Source organism: Dermochelys coriacea, chromosome 3, assembly GCF_009764565.3.
Source record: "Dermochelys coriacea isolate rDerCor1 chromosome 3, rDerCor1.pri.v4, whole genome shotgun sequence".
NCBI classification, from domain to species: domain Eukaryota; kingdom Metazoa; phylum Chordata; order Testudines; family Dermochelyidae; genus Dermochelys; species Dermochelys coriacea.
The window spans coordinates 185,979,966-186,002,396 of NC_050070.1; the positions used below are offsets into that span (position 1 = coordinate 185,979,966).

At 39.4% G+C, this 22,431-nt stretch overlaps 2 protein-coding genes across 7 annotated transcripts in view; one reads left to right on the plus strand and one right to left on the minus strand.

Moving 5' to 3' along the window:
* EML6 (EMAP like 6) overlaps positions 1–11,613 on the plus strand; it is a 386,982-nt gene extending 375,369 nt beyond the window's left edge. For both annotated transcript variants that reach the window (XM_038397422.2, XM_038397425.2), the window contains 6 exons: positions 694–866; positions 1,647–1,809; positions 4,661–4,764; positions 6,454–6,607; positions 6,958–7,058; positions 9,789–11,613. In XM_038397422.2, coding sequence (XP_038253350.1) covers positions 694–866; positions 1,647–1,809; positions 4,661–4,764; positions 6,454–6,607; positions 6,958–7,058; positions 9,789–9,813 — 720 coding nt within the window. In that variant the 3' untranslated portion in view covers positions 9,814–11,613. The remainder of the gene's footprint in view (positions 1–693; positions 867–1,646; positions 1,810–4,660; positions 4,765–6,453; positions 6,608–6,957; positions 7,059–9,788) is intronic.
* Positions 11,614–12,344: 731 nt separating this feature from the next.
* Positions 12,345–22,431, minus strand: part of RTN4 (reticulon 4) — a 73,525-nt gene continuing 63,438 nt past the window's right edge. For all 5 annotated transcript variants that reach the window (XM_038394778.2, XM_038394779.2, XM_038394780.2 and 2 more), the window contains 4 exons: positions 18,343–18,412; positions 17,726–17,772; positions 13,715–13,773; positions 12,345–13,279 (listed from right to left, as the gene is read on the minus strand). In XM_038394778.2, coding sequence (XP_038250706.1) covers positions 13,237–13,279; positions 13,715–13,773; positions 17,726–17,772; positions 18,343–18,412 — 219 coding nt within the window. In that variant the 3' untranslated portion in view covers positions 12,345–13,236. The remainder of the gene's footprint in view (positions 13,280–13,714; positions 13,774–17,725; positions 17,773–18,342; positions 18,413–22,431) is intronic.

The window sequence follows — 22,431 nt, forward strand, 5'->3', positions numbered from 1 at the left end:
GCAGAGTTATGTCTGTCAGGTATGTGAAGAGATGTGATCCCTGAATAACATAGCTGTGCTGGCAGAATTCCCTAGTGTAGATTCAGTTATATCAGCAAAGCTCACACTTTTAGCATCATAGCTTGTTTTACTTGGGTATGTATGTGGAATAAAATAATAAAAGCAACCCTTTACTGGAATAATTTGCATCCAAATTACCTGACAGTGGCTCAAAGATAGTATGGACCATTTTTTAATATCAAGTAAATTTAATATAAACACAGTAAGGTAAGTAAAGAAGCAGGAGCATTATAATGTATGATGGCATTAACTGGTTTAACAAATCAAAAGAAGAACTTCATATTTAATAGTTAAATAAATTATTCAAATCAGTGTTAAACCCATATAGAAACTGATTTTACAAACATTTTTGCTGGGCTACCTCCTTGCAATGAGTTCAGTGCATTTTAATTTCAGTGCATTTCAGTCCATTTTAATCAAAGCCTTACTTTCAAATTTATTTCACAATGTCTATCTGGTGAGAAGTGCCTTACTATGCGAAATTTCAGACTGACATTTTGAGAAAACGGTACAATTTTCTTTTAAGTAAGGGTCTTTTGGTTCTTTTATAGATAGCTTTGCTTAAGTCTATTTACTTGATAGTTTTCTATAAAGAGAAAAAACTAGTAGAAATCATTGTTTTTGTTGATACAGAAATTGCTGAATAAAGTGAATTTAGACCATGCTGCAAGATGTGCTGCATGTAGTCCTGATGGTGAGATGGTAGCTATTGGCATGAAGAATGGAGAATTTGTCATCTTACTTGTAAACAGTCTTAAAGTTTGGGGCAAAAAACGAGACCGGAAATCAGCTATTCAGGATATCAGGTACATCAAAAATTCATTTGAAATAGGACAATATTGCCCTAAACCTGCAGTCCTTATTTAGGGTCATTTCCTGATTGAACCAGGATGGATTCTCTTTAACTGAAGTCTTTAAATCAAGATTAGAGGATATCAGTAACTCAGCCAAAGGTTGTGGGCCTACTATGGGAATGGGTGGATGAAGTTCTGTGGCCAGTGCTGTACAGAAGGTCAGACTAGGTGATCATGATGGCCCCTTCAGGCCTTAAAGTCTAGGAGTCTAATCTCTACCTGAATACATCTAGTAATCTTTGCATATTAGACTTTTAATATGAGGAGTTAATGTTACATTACAGTATCACCACATAGCACTGGGAAAACCCCTAGCTCAGCCTCAAAGAATAAATGGTACTTTGCTCATATCATTCGGCACTTTATAATAATGAAATATTAACAATTCTTAACTACATATGCTTCAAGCATCAGTGTGCCTTTCTGATTCAAGGTTTCAGAGTAGCAGCCGTGTTAGTCTGTATTCGCAAAAAGAAAAGGAGTACTTGTGGCACCTTAGAGACTAACAAATTTATTAGAGCATAAGCTTTCGTGAGCTACAGCTCACTTCATCATTGTTTCAACATCAGTGGTGAGGTTTGGTCTGGCTCAGAACTTGCTATTGTTTTTCAGTCTTTTCTTAGAAAAGATTGAATTTTTATACCTTAAGAATTGTGGAACAAAGCAAACAAAAATCTTAACAAATGCACCAATACAGCAAATTATATCCCTGCTTCATGATTTGTTGTCTAGAATCAGCCCTGATAATAGATTTTTGGCTGTTGGCTCACAAGAACATACTGTCGATTTTTATGACCTCACCCAAGGCACAACCTTAAACCGGATAGGCTACTGCAAAGATATTCCAAGTTTTGTCATTCAGATGGATTTTTCAGCAGACAGCGGATATATTCAGGTATGTTTTAGGTGGGCATGCAGTTGTTTAGAGCTCCTCTCATTAATTTATCATCAAACACTTAAAGGAACAAAATTAAGCATGTAAAAAGCCTCCCAAAAGTCTGGCCTGTAAAGCATATGAATAAAGAGCTCTGTTCATCCATCATCATCCCCTAAATCTATCAGTTGTCCCAAGAGATCAAGTACAAGCCTTGCTATGAAATGAATGATCTGTGAGTTAGAAGAGCATTTTGGGATACTATAACCCCATTTTGGGATAGTATAACCAGCATCCCAATTTTCATCAAAATTCTTGTATTCAAAACTGCAATAACAAATAGCTGTTGGGCTGGATTTAAGGTTTAATGAATCTAGGGATTTGTAACTACAGTTATATATTACCCTATTAGGACTTATCAGTATGGTAGAATTACCTGGCCTCATGAAGGTAAAATCTGGGTCTAGAGTACAGGCGCACACAGTAATGGTAAAACAGTAAAAATTGGTACATTTGTGACGGGTTGGATCCCCCCTAGGATGTCACCTGGTATGCTGGGATGCCAAAGTCAGACTATTCTGCTAGCCTGGGTCCCCATTTACCTGGCCTTGCTAGGTTAGGTTCCCCAGCCTTTTCCAGCCAAGCACACAGGCAGGGCCACATTCACCTGCACAGAGAGTCAGAGATCTGCTCTGGGAAGGCTCAGCTTAAGGGGCTTTCCACAGCACCCAGATGTCCACCCCCACTTGGAGTACAAACCCAAAATTATATGAAAGTCATCTCTTCCCTCAATGTCTCGCCTCTTCTCCCAGTTAGAAATCACATAAACTGGGTTATATTATAAACCAGAAATAAATTTATTAACTATAACAGGTGTGTTTTAAGTAGGTAAGGGGTAGCTGACAGAACAAGGCAAATTACTAAGAAAATAAAACAGAGCATGCAAACTAAGCTTAATTCACTAAAGAAACTGGTTACATGTACGTTCTCATCTTAAATGTGGTTCTAATAGTCTTCTTCACAGGCCAGACCCTCTTCCAGCCTGGCTTCAGTTCTTTCCCCCAGTTCATTCTTAGTTGTTCTAGCTGTCATCTTGGGTGGGGAAGCAGGGGAGCTCTCACGACCAGGATTACCTCACTCCCCACTCTTAAATAGGATTTGCATAAGGCAGGAGTCCTTTGTTTCCTAGTTTGACTCCCCTTTCCTTAGAGTGGAAAGTTACAAGAAGTCCCAGGTAATGTTTTAGTATCAAGTGACAAGACCACCTGACTCTGTAGGGCCCCTGTAGCCATTCTTCATATGCTGACCCGCACTTTCACAGGAAGACTAGGCACTTTTACAGTCCATTGTCTCTTGCTGATGGGCCATCAGCACTGTCGGGCTTTTTCATTGTTATTCCTGAAGTGTTAGCGGGGGGTGGGAGATGGGGGGAGAGGGCAGTAGTTGTGTACACCCTCCTCCACATTGAGGGAAGAGGAAATTTCATAATATATCTTTGGGTCTGTACTCCAAGGGGGGTGGACATCTGAGTGCTGGAGCAAGTCCCTTCAGCTGAGTCTTCCCAGAGCTGATCTGCATCTGTGGCCCTGCCTGTGTGTGTGTTTGAGGATGTTTTAAGAGCCTGGCTGAGCAAGACAGGTTAAAAGGGACCTATGCTGGCAGAACAGGTAGACTAAGGGGTATCTCAGCACACCAGGTGACATCCCAGGATGGGTCCAACCCATCACAATATTCTTTCACTATTGTGTTCTGCAAAATACACAGAAAAAGGCTGGTCACACACACAACTACTCTGTAACCCTAGGGCTCAAATATGCCTTTAGAGGGCTGATCATCATCAAAGATGTTGAGCTGCAGGGAGCTACATGAGGTATTGTGCACGACACCATTTGAAGCTCCCAAATGTGTGGGGGGAGCATACCTGTTGCTACTCTTTTTAAGGGGGAGGTACAGCATGTTATGCTATTCACAGTAAAGGCGGGCGGGAGGAGGGGCAGACCCTTGTCTTTTAAAAATGTCATTGCCCCTTTGGGATCACAAAAGTAGTAGCAGTCCTTGCATAAGGACTGCAAGTGTGACTAGTTCTTGCTAGGGGACTCAGGGAGTAGGGATTTTGTTTTACCTTGCACTGCTTCAAGGGGTCAGCAATGTTTTGGCCTATAATTTTAGTTATGGAAGCTGAGAGCATAAAGCCTTCTCTTTACTCTCAGATACTGTATGAAAAATGCCATCTCTCTAAGACTGAGCATAGTGCAATGTATATCATCACATAGCAAGAGAATCTACTGGCAACAAGTAGCTATGCAAAAGCTCTCTATTAGCTAGATGCAAAGTTAGTTTCACAGTTTTAGTACCATAGCAGTTTCCCTTATGTTCTCAGAGCTGTTGAATGATCAGTTTATACTGATAATCCACTGCTGGTGAATAATCTCTCAATCAGATTAGTGCAGATAATATATAGTATCTCACATATTTTTGTCAAAGTCAACAATACTAAAGTACATGAACCCAAATGCTTCATGGTTTCCCTCCAAGGTGTCTTTGATGCTGCCAACTTTGACAGGAAGATGTGAGATAGTACAGATAATAATCTGATTGAGAAATTATTCATCAGCAATGGATTATTAGTATAAAATGCTCATTCAATAGCCAAATCATTAGTTCATACTGTAAATTTGTTGTGATTAGTTTATATTATATATAACTCAATTACAGAAGCCAAAGAAAAGCTATAAACTTAGCGATATAGGTAAACTGCTATATTGTACATATGGAGACCATTAGTGTTAAGAAATAAACTTTTAATTTTAAAATATTGAAATAACATCAAAATACATTTATGGATAGTTTAATATACTCTTTCTACATTTAGGTATCAACCGGTGCCTATAAACGTCAGGTTCATGAGGTGCCATTGGGAAAGCAAGTGGTAGATGCCACACTAATAGAAAAGATCACATGGGCCACATGGACAAGGTGATGAAATGTCTAAAAACCAAAGAACTTGTTTTTACAAGCAACTGATTGTGCATGAATCTGTACTACAGAAATAGGATAAGTGAAGGTACTGTTATGAAAGTGCAGTTAGTGCTGGGATTCACAGAGTTTTGGGCTCTTTTAGGTTTGCAAAACTATTATATGACGAACGCTAGCTCTTTTGCTTTTCTGAGGTCCTGTCTGCACTGAACTTTTAGAATGAATTTGTAACTAGTTGGTGTCACAGTTGCCACCATACATGGTTTGTATCCACACACACAATGTGGCTGGTATTCAGGATTACCCCCTACCCACATCTGTGTAATCACTCTTGGCCAGTCCCCTTTACTCCCAGCCCTCTGAGCTGCCTGATATCCCAGAATGCACTGCCTCATGCATTGCTGGTGCCACTTTGTGTTGCACCCTCCAGGCACTCTGTCCTTTGCTGAGGCACTCTGAGGTAATGTCCCACATTTTGCCAGAATGCACCAATACATACACAGTTAGGCAGCATAATAGATGTGGCTAGAAAGAAAGCAGGGCTGACATGGTCATGTTATGAAAAAGCTGTTGCATGGACACTATTTAAATGTGGTTATTATAACTGAGTTACATAGGAACATCACAACCTGATTTAAAAAGCATGGCTGTACGCTTAGTGTAGCCAGAGCTGTAATATCTGTTGAACAGTGCAGCCAAGTTACCCTCTATGACTTTTTAATTACAGTGTAGTTTAAGGTTTCAGAGTAGCAGCCATGTTAGTCTGTATTCGCAAAAAGAAAAGGAGTACTTGTGGCACCTTAGAGACTAACAAATTTATTTGAGCATAAGCATTCGTGAGCTTTCGGATGCATCTGATGAAGTGAGCTGTAGCTCACGAAAGCTTATGCTCAAATAAATTTGTTAGTCTCTAAGGTGCCACAAGTACTCCTTTTCTTTTAGTGTAGTTTAAAACTGTAATGAACTATACTACGTCATTGGTACAGGCATTAATCAAAAGGTCTGACAGTATCCAGTGAGATGACAATACGCACAAGCTCTTAGCTTAGCTTTTAGGGAATAAGGGTAGAATTGCATAACACGCTTGCTCGTACTGCTTTGTTATCAAGCAAATACAAGACTGCAATGCAGTAGCTATTACTATGGCCTCGTCTATCAGCGAGTGGGGGGGGATGCAGATACATTTGACAGCTGATATGTGGGCAAGCATTCTAAGTGAGGGAAAAACAGCTATTTTAAGAAACACTCTAGATACAAACAATAATCCCCCTCACTTGAGGCAATAGGGCCTAGGAAAGGAGTACTACTAAGAGGCATCACTGCTATAAAATTTCAGTGTGAGTGGGAGCATAAATGTGGGGGAAAGGAAGAGTATCTCACCTGAGGGGAGGATATATGGGGGCTAGTGCCTCATGAGGGACGAGGTTGTGCATCTTGAGGGAACTTGTGTTGTGGTCTCGGGCATGGGGGAAAATGAGCACATGTGGGGTGCTCTCTCTATATTATGAAGATGCATTTGGGTGCAATAATGCACAAGGACAAGGTGAATCCCTAGGGAGAGCAGTTTACTAATAGTCACCCACAATTGTCCTGCTGTAAAGCCAACCGTTATGCCCATAATATTGGTCCAGCAGAGGTAGTTACCTATGCTTCTTCATAACTATCTTCTTTTTTTATGTTTTGGAGCAGCGTTCTTGGAGATGAAGTCATTGGGATTTGGCCAAGAAATGCTGATAAAGCAGATGTCAACTGTGCGTGTGTGACCCATGCTGGTTTAAATATAGTGACAGGAGATGATTTTGGTCAAGTGAAACTTTTTGACTTTCCATGCACAGAAAAATTTGTAAGTGTACATTTTAGCTTTTATTTTAATCTAAGATGCTAGGTTTTGTGTTTAACCAGTTTTACAATGGCCTGAAGGCAAAGAAGTGCCAGTAGGTTAGAAGTGCGTTACACTAAAAGAAATGTTTGAGTAGTAGCCATATTAGTCTGTATTCGCAAAAAGAAAAGGAGTACTTGTGGCACCTTAGAGACTAACAAATTTATTTGAGCATAAGCTTTCATGAGCTACAGCTCACTTCATCGCATGCATTTGCTTATTTTCATATACTTGCAAAAGAACATAGGGTTGTTTTTGTTAATGGCTGTAATAGTTTATTTATTGTCTGCAATATTCTGTCTTCTTTCTAATAGGCCAAACACAAGCGTTATTTTGGTCATTCTGCTCATGTTACCAACATACGCTTTTCTCATGATGACAAGTATGTTATAAGTACAGGAGGAGATGACTGCAGGTAACTCCTTATTTTACTAATCAAGAATTTTGTAAACAGGTATGGTCCACCCCCCCTTGCAACACTGTGTTTAGCATCTTCTCAGAGCATGCTGCCGCACTCCATCCAAAATCCATTTATGTAGCAACACAAAGGCTAGGCTAAAACACTCTCACTACTTGACTATCAAGGCTGGAGTGTTGATGAGGATGTTACGCTCAATAAACACAGGTCAGAAAATTTAACACATTTTTTAAAGAAAAATAATACAAAAGACAACCTCAAAGATCACAAATCAGGATAAAAAGTTATAAGGACTAGCAACCCTCATGCTTTGGATTTAAACCAACTATGACGGGGTCGATTCCCAAAGGCATCACTGTCAGTCACAAAACCGCTGCTCAGCTGCCCCTTACCCTAGAGCAGTGGTCCCCAACCTTTCTGTGGGAATAGCATATTCCTATTCCCAGAAGACTGTGGTGGGTGCCAGACACCCCGCCGCCAAAACATTTGGGAAGGACACAACAAGGCCTGGGCCAACCCCCATAGGGGGCCGAGGAGGGAGCATGACCCAGTCCTGCTCCACCCCGAGCTCTGCTGGAGTCCCAATTGCGGCACCACTCCCGGTTCCAGCGTTGGCCCCCAACCATGGCCCAGCCACAGCTTCCACTCTCAGTCCCACCCCTAGCCTCAGCCCCCGGTTGTGGCTCCACTCTCGGCCCCCGCTTTGGCCCCCGACCGTGGCCCAGCCATGGCTTCCGCTCCCAGCCGCGCCCCGGCTCCATTCCCAGCCGTGGCTCCATTCCCAGCCACAGACCTGCTCCCAGCTGCGACCCCCCCCCCAACCTTGGCCCCCTTGCCCCTGTCTGCCCTTGGGAGCTGCAACCATGAAAATCTTGGGGACCACTGCCCTAGAGGCACCTAAAGTCCCTAGGTGCCTACCTCTTTGATGGAAAAGATCCCAAAGCACCCACACAAATTTCAGCAGCTAAATCCATAGAATCATAGAGTATCAGGGTTGGAAGGACCTCAGGAGGTCATCTAGTCCAACCCGCTGCTCAAAGCAGGACCAATCCCCAATTTTTGCCCCTGATCTCTCAGTGGCTCCCCTCAAGGGTTGAACTCACAACCCTGGGTTTAGCAGGCCAATGCTCAAATCACTGAGCTACCCCTCCCCCTCAATCCTAGGATACACTCAGGGACTTTTAGAGCAGGCCAGCAGGTTCCACAGGGCCAGTAAGTATGTGTCCAACTGGTCAGCCATAGTATTTACACCTGGCTTGTGTACACTAATGCAGCATGTAGACAAGCCTTTAGATTTAGGTTACATCCTTCTCATTAGCTTTGGTGTCTTCCCACTCATCTTGTTTGCTTTTTGGATCCCATTCTCAGCTGCCTAATCCACCCCAATCATTGTGTAGGATGTTGGGCTCTCAGATGGGAGACGAGTTGAAGTCTCTGCTCTGAATCAGGCAGAGGACAGATTGGAGGCTATATAGCCCAGAGATAGGAAAGCACTGGTCTGAGTTGGGCTCCTGTTCAGTATAGTAATACATATATTTTTATGAATAATAATCCTCAAAAAACAGGTAAGCAGAAATGCAAGAAACAAACTCCAAGTATGGCTAAATGGCAAATTGCAAGAGCTTAGTTGAGCCATACAGCAATCCAAAAAATAGAAATGCAGCTCAAGCAGAAAAGTAAGCAATGCCAATGAAATGTAAGGTGTAACTAGAGTGCTTTGATAGAGGAGCAACTAACAATAGCCATAAGACAATGAAGTTCATGTAGATGAGAAGCAGGAAGGCTGCAAGAGAAAGTAGCTATTGACCTAGCACAGGCAAAAGGAGTAAGTAAATTGCCACTGTGAGGAAGCTGAAGTAGTGCTTTGTATCAGTTGTCCTAGAGGATGGTATTGAGATACCTACATTTTTTATGTACGAAGGATGAGGCACTGTTTGAAGTGTCAAAAATGAAAGTGCTGGCAGAAACTGATTCCCATAGCTATGACAATCCTGACAGATTGGAGATTAGGCAGATCTTTCCTATCAGTTATTCACAGATGTTTAGTCAGCGTATCCTGTACCAACCTTATTCAGAGGAAAATTTCACAGACAGAACAATTGATCTGATCCACATAGGAATTGCTAATGGTTCTATGGAAATATGCATAATTTTATGACTCACAAAAACGAAAGGATTGACTGATAGCTCTTACTCGATTCTGTGGGTGGTGGTGCATGGCCGTTCTTAGTTGGTGGAGCGATTTGACTGGTTCGAGTGTAACTGTTGAGCAGTTTACAATGTGCTATGCAAACATTAATTAACCATCAACATGCCAGTGACTTTGCCCAAAGGCACACAATGAGTTGGGGTACAGTCAAGATTAAAATTCAGCCATTGTACCATGCTGACTTCTCTCGGAAGCAAGCTGGATAATTTGTGAACAAATGCTGAAATTAAAAAAAAAAAAAAAAAAAAAAAAACACCCCCATACTAGATGTTTACAGTTCTTGTATGAATAAGGGAGCAGTGTTCTTTGAAAAGTGACTGCAAAAATGTATCATAGGGCTCCATAGTCATTTTCTCTTATTGACATCCATACTAAACCTGCTCAGTTTGGGAGTAAAAGGATAGGATTTCCCCCCCCCCCCCCCAAGTGCTGAAACCACAAACACAACCTGCAATCTGTACAGTATTATTCTAGTGCTAATTGTTAAAGACAACTTTACCACCAATTAACTTTTTTAGTGTATTTGTGTGGAGATGTCTTTGAAAGAGGAATTCCCTTGCTTCTGGTGCTGCAACTACCATGTGACTGCGGAGGAGTGAAGAGTCACCCTAGTCCACAATGCTTTGGCTGCTCTAATTTAATAACAAAAATGCTGCATGGATTACACACTTTTGGAATCTGAGTGTGGTAATATTGAGTGCTGCTATGATTTTGTATTTGAAAGACTGTGATGCCCTTGTGATGGAAGCTGAAGTTTTAAAGGTTGTTCCTAGGCCTCAACAATGAACAGTTCAATCATTAAACTGCTTTTGCTAAATATTTTATAATTATTCCAAGCAGCTACAACTGTAGCCTAAAACAACCTTTTGAGCATCAGTAACTCTAAAATGTAACACAGCATTTAATTTGTGAATCTGTAAAATCATTTCTTTACACCTTCCTTCAGGAATGTTCCTATTTTAACACAACTGTTAAACTCTTGTTTGGAATTGTATGCATTGTGAGTAAAGCTTTGTATTTTTTTTTAAAATGACTGCAGGGGGTTTCACATTCACTTTCAATAACTAAATAAACCAAGTTTCAGAGTAGCAGCCGTGTTAGTCTGTATTCACAAAAAGAAAAGGAGTACTTGTGGCACTTTAGAGACTAACAAATTTATTTATTTGTTAGTCTCTAAAGTGCCACAAGTACTCCTTTTCTTTTTGTAAATAAACCAAGTCACACATTTTTAGAATTCACTATTTTTTAAAAGAACACATTAAATTTAAAAAGTTCTCTATCCATGAAGTGCCTTTGAAAGAGTTTGCCAATAGGCCTCTCACCACTGTCAGCTTTCTGCATATGGTGCTATAAAATTCCATCCTGAGGAGGGCTTAATACAAACACCTTTTCCAGATCTGACATGGTCACTCATTTTCTGCTGTTACTATTCTTAATACTGTCACAACTGAACTCCAAAATGTTTCCTTCAGAGAGAACATATACTGTTATACAAGCAATTATCTGAACCTCCTGTTTGTCAGTGACATGAACAATCTATTAAGGGGCAGAATGTGTCTAGCTCAAGAAAGTAGCAGGTCAAAGCCAGGATTTAAGCTCAAATCTGAGGGATGATATGGATACAAAGGACTTTTTTCAGGGAGGGGGAAAGAAAATTAAAAACTACTGTTATCTTCTTGTGTTCCTTCCTCTCTTTGGGTCTGTGCTTTATATTTGACTACTTAACAGTAAGAGTTTAGTAAATTGCTTTGGACTCTTCCAAGAAGCACCATTTCCCATCTTTTACTCAGGAAAAGCTTCTTGGAGATGTGCTAATTGTACATAATGAATGACAGGTAAACCAGTAAAAAGAGATTGCACAACCTTAGGTTAATCTGGCAACCATTCATATGCTGTTTAGAAACATGTATGTGACATTAACAAAAATAAAAAAGTGGATGAAAATTCAAATGGATGCTTTTGTCAGAAAATGCCATTTTGTCAAAACCAAATCTTTCAACTGAAATTGTCTATTTCAGTGAAATTTAGTTTTAAAAAAGTCTCAACTAGCATACAGTGTAAATGCTCCATTTTGAGTTTTCATTTCAAAACAACTTTTCATTTTGGTATATATTGCATATTATAAACAAATGTAAAAAGTGAACTGTTTTGATTGACCCAAACCATTTTTTGGGGGTGGGGGGGTTTGTATGCGTGACACAACGCTGTGTGTCTGTGTCTAAGTAAATGTGGGTTACAGGAAATTTTGTTTTTGTTCTAAAGCAAAACAAAATGTCCTGAAAAATAGAAATTCTGGTTCCTGCACATCTCTGATAAGAAGGTAGTTATTGGCTATAAAATATCCTAGAAAAGAGAGAAGGCAAGCATTATCAAAATGTAATGAATATATATTTAACACAAAAGTGCTTGAGGAAGCTTAGTGAATTTTTTTTTTTTAAATAAACTTTTGCCTTACAATACTTTACAAAAGATCAGTTTGTCAGACACACAATAGGAGACCCTATGTAGTCTTAATATTTTTTTTTTTTAAGAAAGCTTTTCTGTATGAAGATAACGTAACCATGTTGGGTGAGCATTTTCTTTGCCTATGTTGTCATGTTGGCCTTTCACATTGATTGTATCCTGAATAAAAATAATTGTGTGATGGAATGAATTGCTAAATGGTGATTTGTGAAAAATATTTAAAAGCAATAGTGTCTATCAGGAAAACATTTCAATAAATATGATTTGTATATGTTTATGTGGTTTGATTTTATATACAATATGCTAAGAAGTAATGCTGTATTATATTTGTACATGAAAATATTAATGCATGAATTTATTTTTCAATGGCCACATAACTATTTGAAAACCTGTGTGTCAAATACATTTGGTTATAAATTTTCATTGATCTTATATTTACAGTCAAAAGTTAGTAGAATCAACAAGTTATCCTGAAAAATTGCTGGACTCACTTCGTATCCCTCTCAATTTTTCAAAGTGCTGAACTACATAAAACAGATGCTCGACTGACTTGTGTAATAAATATATATATTATAATCTGGAAGACTCCTCAAGACAAAACACCAAAATTCTTTAAGTCTATAAGCTTTATTGATACTTGGGTTTTTTGTTTTTACATTTCACAATGCATTTCACAGACTTGGTTCAATACAGCTTAAACCACAAGTGTATACATTTTCATTTGTAATTTCTTGCATAACAATGCTCGACATTTTCAAACATTTGCAGCATTAGATATTTGCTCCACGGATTATGTTTGTGCAACACAGTGTATGCTTGAAGTTTTATGTGTGTGCAAGTTCATTGGTTTTTTTTAAATAGATGTTTCTAGAAATATTTTATTTTTCAAGTTTGTGCGCTATGGCTAGTCCTAAAATCAGTCCGTTTTCTGAACTATCAAGCACTGTGGAGCAGCTGAAAGTTCCAAGCTTTGTGAAATACTCTGCCTATATATATATATAGGCAATTGATAAAACAATAAAATCACAATACAGCTACACTTATACCAAAAAGACAAAGTTTTTCAAACTTGCTTTAATGGTATATTCTTCTAAACATCTCATTTTAGAAAATCTGCCTCAATCTACCCAGACCATACACAGTGCACAAAATGAGAAATGTTATCCTCTGCTCTACCTTTTCTTGAATGCAGCAAGACTACCTCTGATGAAGCACAATATACAGCTTTCTCATATCTTTTGTATTAGCTGGCGCTGCACACAGGATAAACAAAGATGATTAGTTTTAATTCCATACATAGCAGTTTACAATAATTAAGATGATGAAACACATGGCAGTCCAAACAGGTATTTTTTCCTCAAACACTGTGCTGCTAAAATATAAAGATCTGTGAAATTGCACTGCAATGTCAAGGTTTTGCTATTCCCTGACCCTCCCCATGTAATTCAAATGAATATTTCCCCCCGAAAGATGAACTCCAATTGACAAGTTGCTTCAGGCTTTTTACTCAGTTTTGCGTTTCAATCCAGGTATTTTAGCTTGGATCCTGAAAGAGTGAGAGAAAATTAAAAAGGTATTTAAATGTGGAAATACAGCAATATTTATAGCATAAATGTAGCCTTGAAAATGTCAATGTTTAAAGATAATTATCATAGATACATTAATTTGCAACAGTAAGAAAATTGGGAGTAAAGTTGCTAAATCCCTCTTCAGAGCCCTGATCTGCTGAGGACCTAAAGTCCTCTGCATATAAATCCACATATCTGGACTATTATTAGAATTGCATGATTCAAACATTTTCCATCAAATATTTTTACTGCACTGCAAAGAATCAGTTAATTCTGTAAATCTCCCACAGTTTTTAAGTACGTTTTTTCCTCTTGATGACTATATATAGCTTCCTTAACATACCCAAGGTGGTGTATGTACATCAAAAAGTCTATCTATACAAGCTAGTTTGAAACAGCCAACATAAACTCACTTAGTCACTGCATCTCTGGCAGTCTTGTTCACAAGTCCCAAATAATGGTCAATTTGAGCCTGAAATTTAAGAGAAAAAACAGAAAAGTTAATTGTTTAGCTTTAGTGCTGCTAAAGGCTGCTTTACTACTTGCAAGTCATCATTGTTCCTTGTCTAATTAGTTTATGCTTCATTAACTGCCCAGAAAAATTCTAAGACAAACAAAGAGCCTATTTTTGTTTATTCCAGGGTTTCATATAATTTTTTGCAAATCACAGGCATAAAACTATTCTGCTCGCATCTCTACCAACCAGTAAATGAAACAGCCCAGCTTGTAGCGTAAACAATGCTGTATGGTGAAGGAAGAAACTTTCCCAGAATAATAGCACATGAACATATATTGGAACTCACTGTAGAAAGGAAGCTGAATCAATACTGTACATCTACCTGCCGGAAAATCTCACTATTCTTTGCCCCTCCCAGCCACAGGCAACACAAAGTGGCAGAACGGTCAACCCCTCGTTCTGAATGTGGAAAGGCCTGCTACTGTAGGTTCTTAGATTCTAACCAGCTCCTTCAGTAAGTCGCCATCACTATTTGCTTTTTGAAATGCATGTGATGCAGCAGGGATTAATAAGTATTGTGACAGGGCAAGGCCAGATGGCTATGGAAGAGTAGTCTTATTGGGATCCGGGAAGTGGGCGGGCGAGGCCCGTCCACAGCTAAAGGATCCCCCCCAGCCTAAAAGGGGGATCCACAGGACCTAGATGCCCAAAAAATTCCAGGGGACAACTAATAAAATAACAGGGACAGGTGTGAGGTCAAAGGGTCAAAAGAAGGGAACCGGATGGGGACACCGAGCAGAGAACCCCGGACAGCGCCCACTGCTCCTCAAAGGCGTCAAGGGAGTCAGAGGATGCCGCCCAGAGGAACTCTGCCCGGATACGTGAACAGACCGAGGATCGGAAATAGGCCCTACAGTCACAGGAGACTCCATCGGCCAACCTCCTCACTCTGGTTTTGTAGATGGCCATTTTAGCTAGGGCCAGGAGGAGATTGACCAGGAGATCCCGTGACTTTGTGGGGCCATGGATAGGGAGTGCATAAATGAGAAGGTGAGGGGAGAAGTGCAACCAAAAACGTAATAAGATATTGGTGAGGAGCCGGAATAGGGGCTGCAGCCTGGCACACTCCAGGTAGATATGTGCCAGGGTATCCCTCACGCCGCAAAAGGGGCAAGTGTCTGGGATTGTGGTGAACCGCGCCATATGGAAGAGTAGTGGGAGATAGATATATTAGCTCCAGGCTAAACAAATCCCTGGTACCAGGTTAACTGAAATGGCAGCTGCTCCAGGTCAATTAAGACACCTGGGGCCAATTAAGAACTTTCCAGAAGGCAGGGAGAATGCTATGTTGATTGGGACACCTGAAGCCAATCAGAGGCTGGCTGAAACTAGTTAAAAGCCTCCCAGTCAGTCAGGTGGGTGTGCACGTCAGGAGCTGTGGGAAGAAGTTGCGCTGTTGGAGAGGCTGAGTAGTACACACCATATCAGGTACAAGAAAGGAGGCCCTGATGTCAGGGTGAAGTGGAGCTTGAGGAAGTGAGGGCTGCTGTGGGGGAAGTAGCCCAGGGAATTGTACATGTCATGTTTCTAAAAGGTCAGCTACCATAGCTGATACTATTAGGGTCCCTGGGCTGCAGCTTCGAGTAGAGGGTGGCCCCGGGCTCCCCCCCACCTTTGCCCCCTGTTTAATCACTTGGAGTGGGAGACAACAGAGACTGTGCAAGGAAGGATAACTTCTCCTCAACTCCCTCTCTGGCTTATGGTGAAAATGGCTCAGTAGACTGTGACCCTTGTCTTAGAGAAAGAAGGGTTATGTGGAGGGTCACAGTGAGCCTCTGAGGCTAGCGAAATCTGCCAGGAAACGCGGGACCCCCAGAGGCAAGGACAGAGCTTTGTCACAGTATGTACACTTGCAAACACCACAATTGGTATATCCTAGCATTTCGTTTCTTCCATATAAGTAGTCTAGTTACTAGCAGCTCAAATCACCCTTTTCTTCAGACTCCTCCCACACAGAGTGCAAAACCAAGACCTTTATATGCACAAAAACAAATGTACTGTTCGCACTTCTGGTTTGCTTTATTTTGAGGAAATACTTGTATTGATTGCTCCAAAACAGGTGATATCTTATACATTAAGAGTCTCAACCATTCTTGGGCTCTTCCTGACAGTGCAGTATTGGGTCTCTGTATATGTATACTGTTAGAAGCACAATGCTTTGAACAAGTGAGATATCGCAGTTCCCAGCTGCTATTCTCCGCATACACCTGGACAGTTATTAGAGATCCCATGGCACTTTGAAGAGGGTGATTAACTGAATGCTGGCTGGCACACTGGAGTTTAACAGGTTCCAAACAGTCAAGTCTGCACATGGGCCAATTATGTGCTCTTAATGGCAACTGGCTTTACTCCTAGTCACTATACAACTAGGATGTTACAAAAGTAGTTTATCACCACTGAAACAGAACAGCCAAACTGGACTGCAGAAGGGTGGGATGGAGCCCATCATAAAACTGTATATGACTAGTCACACTATCACCAGTAGGAGTTTCTAACCAACGGTTCAGAAATTTCCCTGGACATTGACAGTAAAACTGCTAAATCTCTCAGCTTCTGCCAAGGAAGAGTCTCTCTTGAGAGTTCATTATCTTGGTACACTTGATCACTCCATTGCAGAGCCCTGTGATCTGTCTTTTATAAGAAGAAATTCCCTTGTAATGAAAACATGGAGCCTATTCCCCTCTGATTGTTTGGACAGCAGAACATATGAGCTGCCAACTTTCAAGAACTGCAGGGCTTTTGATGAATTTACCTCAAACATTTGGACTTCCCTCCAACGTAAGAATCTACCTCAGACACATGACAATCATTTAACCTGTAGGCTAAGAACGAGGAATACTATCCATCATGACTCTCAGGATCAATCTGAAGCAGAGTGCGTAAGTAGAGCCTTGTTTGTTTTCAGCATGTCTCACTGGGAGTCAGAATGTATTGGTATTAATTCAGTTCCTTTGCTGTCAGAGACTGAAGGCTTCATAAGTGAGGTTGGGCATTTTAAAGGGATTATTTTTATACTTTTAGAAAGCAACAATCAGCTGGTGATTTAAGTCAGTGGGACTAGGAAGCCTGCAGACAGGGTAAGTTGTCAGTCTTCCTCTTCCAGGGCCATGCGACTTCCCTTCATCTTATGGGTACTTCCCTCTTTTCTGGTGCTGAGTGATCTTTGCTGTGCAAGTGGGTTTGAGAGCAGATGATGGGAGTGTCCCAAAACTGCTCTGTGTGCCTCATTGTATTTGGTCCCTGCTGCCTTCTTCACTGCGTTGCCCCTTTACACTGGTCTTTATTGTACAGGTGCTTTTCAGAGAGAAAATCCCTGTGTCAGTGCTCGCCTGGTCAACTACTCTATGCCCTGATGGATCCAATTCCTGCCTAGTACTGATACAATCTCCTGTTCCTCCCAGCAATTACTGTCTTCAGCAGATTTACCAGAGGAACATTAGACTGTGCCAAGCTCCCGCTATGTGCATTAGCCAGTAGTACAAATCACATGGGCTCAAGGATAAATGTCTGGAATGCCAGCTTCAAGGTGGCTTCTGAAAAAAACTATATAAATTACTGAGATTTTACATAACTCAGATATTGCTACTTTAGTACTGAACAAATTGGGATCAGAGAGAGAAGGTGAAATCATACTAAGCAATCCTCTCTTATAATTACTATTTGCTGGGAGAGCCTTCACATATTTCCTAAAGAAGAGGGGAAATGCACTATGGGCTTTAATTATACTACTCATTGTAACACTGTCAAGAAACCTGCACTGGCCATTTTTAGAAACAATATCGGATGTTGAGGTTAAAAGTTTAGGAGACTAAAATCAGATTTCTAGTTGTTCATTCTTAAGTGTTTCTGATTCAACAGGAGTAATCTTTAATCAGACATTTGTGAATGTCAGACATTAAGCACTCACCTGATGTCTCTCATAAATAACAGGAACACTGAAGAGAGAAATCAGAGCTGGAAAGGAACAGAGCGAGTTTAAATACAAACAAGATAAAGACGCCACTCAACTAAAATTTAAAAACAGTTTTCACAGCCTGACATTTTTAAATAAAGCAAAAAAAAGAACTAAATCACAATGCAAAAATTCTTTGGCTATTGTAATTTAAATGGATCTTATAAGAAAAAGCTCTTCTGTATCAATATTGTATTAGTTACAATTCAGGTTTCTGTCATCCTGGTGGAATGTGACAGTAACCAGTTTTGCAGCATCATATAATTTATACAAGGCAACTGGAATTTGAAAGTAAGAACTACAGGTAGCCTAGAAAGCAATGAGCAAAACTAAATATGATTTTTTAAATGATGTTGTTTTGTCCTGAAAGTCAGCAACCTAAGGACAAACAACGAAATTAAAAAATACTATTTTTATAATTCCACAATCTAAAAAAAAATAAAATAAAAGATCATGCAACAACATACATTTTGTTGTACTTCAAGTAGATACACACAGAATTTAAGAGGCTTCAATACTTTTCCAGGGTTATTTTGCAAGGCAAAGTATTTAACACAACTTAAAGCACTTACCCAGTATCAGTAATGTCAGACCATTAAACAAGGCACCAACATAGGTGAATACCCACATCAACACTGCAAACTGAAAGAACAAAGGTCAGTTAGGCCATAAACAGTCTAATCAAGATGTGTTAATTAGAACATTAAGAGAGGTACCTTTAACAAAATTGCCCTTCTGTAAAGGCGTGTATAAAGCTCAACCAAAAAACACTTTGTCTGTTAAAGATAATTATAGATGAGGGACTGTATGGGTGAGGCAATGGGTAATAGGATACGCAGCCTTTCATTTTGAGGTCACAAGTCTGAATTTAGCCCAGGTCAATAGTGACCAAAAAGCTACTACCATTTGATGACTATTCAGTGTTCTCTGCACTCATACAGCACTTTCAATCCATAGTGCTTTATGATGATGGGTAAACATGATTATTTTTTCCTTACAGATGGAGTAAGTGAGGCACGGTGGGAGGATAACTGTCTTGCCCAAGGTCACACAGCAAGTTGGTGGCAGAGATGAAATAGAACCCAGGTCTCCTTACAACCCAACATCCAAATCCACAAGGTCAGAGCCACCCCCTTAACATAGGTTGTGAGTTGTTGAAATTAAGCCTATAGAAGAGTCAACATCACAAAAAGCACCATTAGAACCACATTTTTGCTGGTTTGACTCAGTACAGAGGCCAAGAATTGAATGGTCTGTTAGAGATGGTAATGTCATGTCAGGGCACAGGCCTGTGTGGAAGAAATGGCAAGTTTATTTTCCTTCCTTTTCCATTTTAAATGAACAATACAGATACTCTTACAAGTTTAGGTTCAGTTATTAAATATTCGTAGTAGGAAGGAGTCAGTCCATCTTCCATTTTATGGTACAGAACATTTAAACCAAAAAGCATAAAGCCTTAAGAATTAAAAGTGCTGATGGAATTTTAAGGTTACAAAAAAGATTTAAAATTCTAGAATAATAAAAATTTAGAAAATAAGTATATATTCTGGTAGGAAAGACTCCTGAAACCCATGTATTGTTGTAATTTCTGAGTTATGGGCATAATATCCATAAACAATACTGCAGAATTAATCTCTCTCACAGTCTGGCCCAAATCCTCTGCTTGTTCCCAGTCCATACACTCTGCTGTGCTGAGTATTAAGAAGGCAGGACTTTGTTTGGACTGGGAGCAGTACTGCTGATGGAAAGGTTTGCCTCCATCTTCTATGCAAAGCAAGCCCAAAATTATGTAAATTCTGAATCTATAATTTTTTAAAACTTTTGTCAACTTTATATTTATATTGCAGAAGTGACAACCTCAGGACCCTATTGTGCTGGGTGCCATACAAACATTTAGTAAAGGACAGTCACAAAATCATAGTAATGTAAAGTGAAAAAACACACTATTGTAAGAACAAGCACTTTCTAAAATTCAGTAGCATATGCCGAAGACACTAGAGCCCAGCTCAGCCTCACATCCATATATTCATCTCCTTTATACTACATAGAATAAAGAAGTTTACTGATCCCAAAAAGTAACTGCTGTTGCTTTTTCTTAGTAAGATTTTTTTTTAAAGCCCTTTATTTCTCTGGCTCCAAGCCAGAGTGAAGCATAAGCAGCCCCAAGTCTATCACAAAGATAATACTGCTTTTCCTGCATGGCTCCATACAGGAAAGAATGAACGCATAAAGTCTAAAGTTCACTGTCTATGTGAGTTACAGTGATATTCTTGTTTTCTACTCTAATCCTGATAGGTGAATAAAGTGCCATAAGTAATTCTTTACCCACTTTATTCCAATTATTAGTAACTGATTACACAATACAAGTACTTTGTAATCTAATTTAATGGCAAATTTAAAAAAAAACATAGGTCAGTTTCTTCAAGTTGTTTTACTATGAGCTAGTTCAATTAAAGTAATGGGCTCCATCACTCAAGTAACAACATGGCTTCACAGTATTCATGTCCTAACAGAAATGTTCTTTATTGCACGAGTTTTGGATGAATCACTATATAATCACACACCCAACACAATACAGTTCCCTTCCTTGGCTTTTCCTGGCAAGTACCGTACACAGCTATCCGTTGAAGTTATAACTGAAAGAATTCCTTTGAACTTTACCATATACAGTACAAATATTTTAGATGACATTTTAAACCATCATGACTCCACACTGTTTAATCACAACATCTCACCTAGATTTCACTGTTAGCATAAGTACATATTGTAAACTGGACTATACTCCTGTTCTATTTTCAAATTCAGTAATATGGAATATTATGTAAAAGCATAAATATAATTTTCTATACCCAAGATGTTTATTTAAATAGATGACACGACATTTGTTGACCAGGGCCCTTATTAGGCATAAAATCTCAATATTTTAAAGTTTTCCTACAACAGAAACTACTTCAGAGCCTTGAAATTTTTTGTAAGCTGACTTTACAGTTTATTGATTTCATAAAAAGACTGCATCCAATAATTTTATTACCATACAATAAAAAAGTGCATTAACTTTAAGTAGGTTAAAGCTTTCCTCCAAGACAAATGAGACTTTTTCAATTTTATTTTGAAGTCAAAAGAAATTGAAGAAAAATAATAGTTTAACAGGATAAACAGCAGCTTTCCTGAAGCTCAAAAACCAAGCTATTTAAGAAAAAAAATTTGGAAGGAATTTTCTTTTCTTGCATTCATTAATAATGACTGAATGAAAGTCAGATCTTCAAGAACAGTTTGGCTGTCCATTCTTTTCCCTTAACCAATAGCCTAATTCTTTCTTTGTGGCATCATAAGCAGTTGGTGTGTAAATTCTCATATCACAAATGAGGGCTTGCACCTTAATTATTAAAGTCTTTTTGCCAGATAAAAGCCCTTCATGATTAAGTTTTTCCCCTGATGTATTTCCTTAGACAAATCCACAAGATTTTAGTCCTGGCCAAAAGAGGCTTTAAATCTACCTCCTAAATCTAAGGCTAAAACATGCCTCACAAATAACTAACTATAAGAGCATACAATATATGGAGGAAATTTGCCTTTTTTTTTTTTTTTTTTTTTAAAAAAGGGCAATTTAAAAGGTCATTGATTATATATCAAAATGTGACTTTGGTCATTTCACAGCTGTTCAATTGGCTAGAACAGTAGTTTTCAACCTGTGGTGTGCAGACCCCTTGGGTCCACAGAATATGAGTAAGGGGTCCATGAAAGGTTGTTGTTACAATAGAACTATGGTTTTCAACCTGTGGTCTATAGTTCAGTTCCCTCTTATTGAGTGTGAAAGTGGTGTACTCTTCCCTGAGAGGATCACACAGTATGATGATTGAGAGGGAGGAGCAGCAGTCAGAATATAGTCACTGCAGAAACTCACACAGAAGTAGAAACAGATCTGTTTAGACCACCTTACCAGAGGACTACTGTAACAAAAGAAACCATGTAAACAGAAATGGGAAGTGCAAGAAATGAGAACCCAAAGGATCTTTAAAAAAAATAACTCAAACCTCCCTGCTGCTAAGGATTTCAATTATATGACAGGTTTCAGAATAGCAGCCGTGTTAGCCTGTATCCGCAAAAAGAAAAGGAGTACTTGTGGTACCTTAGAGACTAACAAATTTATTTGAGCATAAGCTTTCATGAGCTACAGCTGAAGTGAGCTGTAGCTCACAAAAGCTTATGCTCAAATAAATTTGTTAGTCTCTAAGGTGCCACAAGTATTCCTTTTCTTTTTAAGGTTTCAGAGTAGCAGCCGTGTTAGTCTGTATTCGCAAAAAGAAAAGGAGTACTTGTGGCACCTTAGACTAACAAATTTATTAGAGCATAAGCTTTTGTGAGCTACAGTTCACTTCATCGGATGCATTTGGTGGCTAACAAATTTATTAGAGCATAAGCTTTCGTGAGCTACAGTTCACTTCATCGGATGCATTTGGTGGCTAACAAATTTATTAGAGCTTAAGCTTTCGTGAGCTACAGTTCACTTCATCCGATGCAAATGCATCCGATGAAGTGAACTGTAGCTCACGAAAGCTTATGCTCTAATAAATTTGTTAGTCTCTAAGGTGCCACAAGTACTCCTTTTCTTTTTTCTTTTTAATTGTATGACAGTGTTATGTAGCCTCTCCCTGGGACTG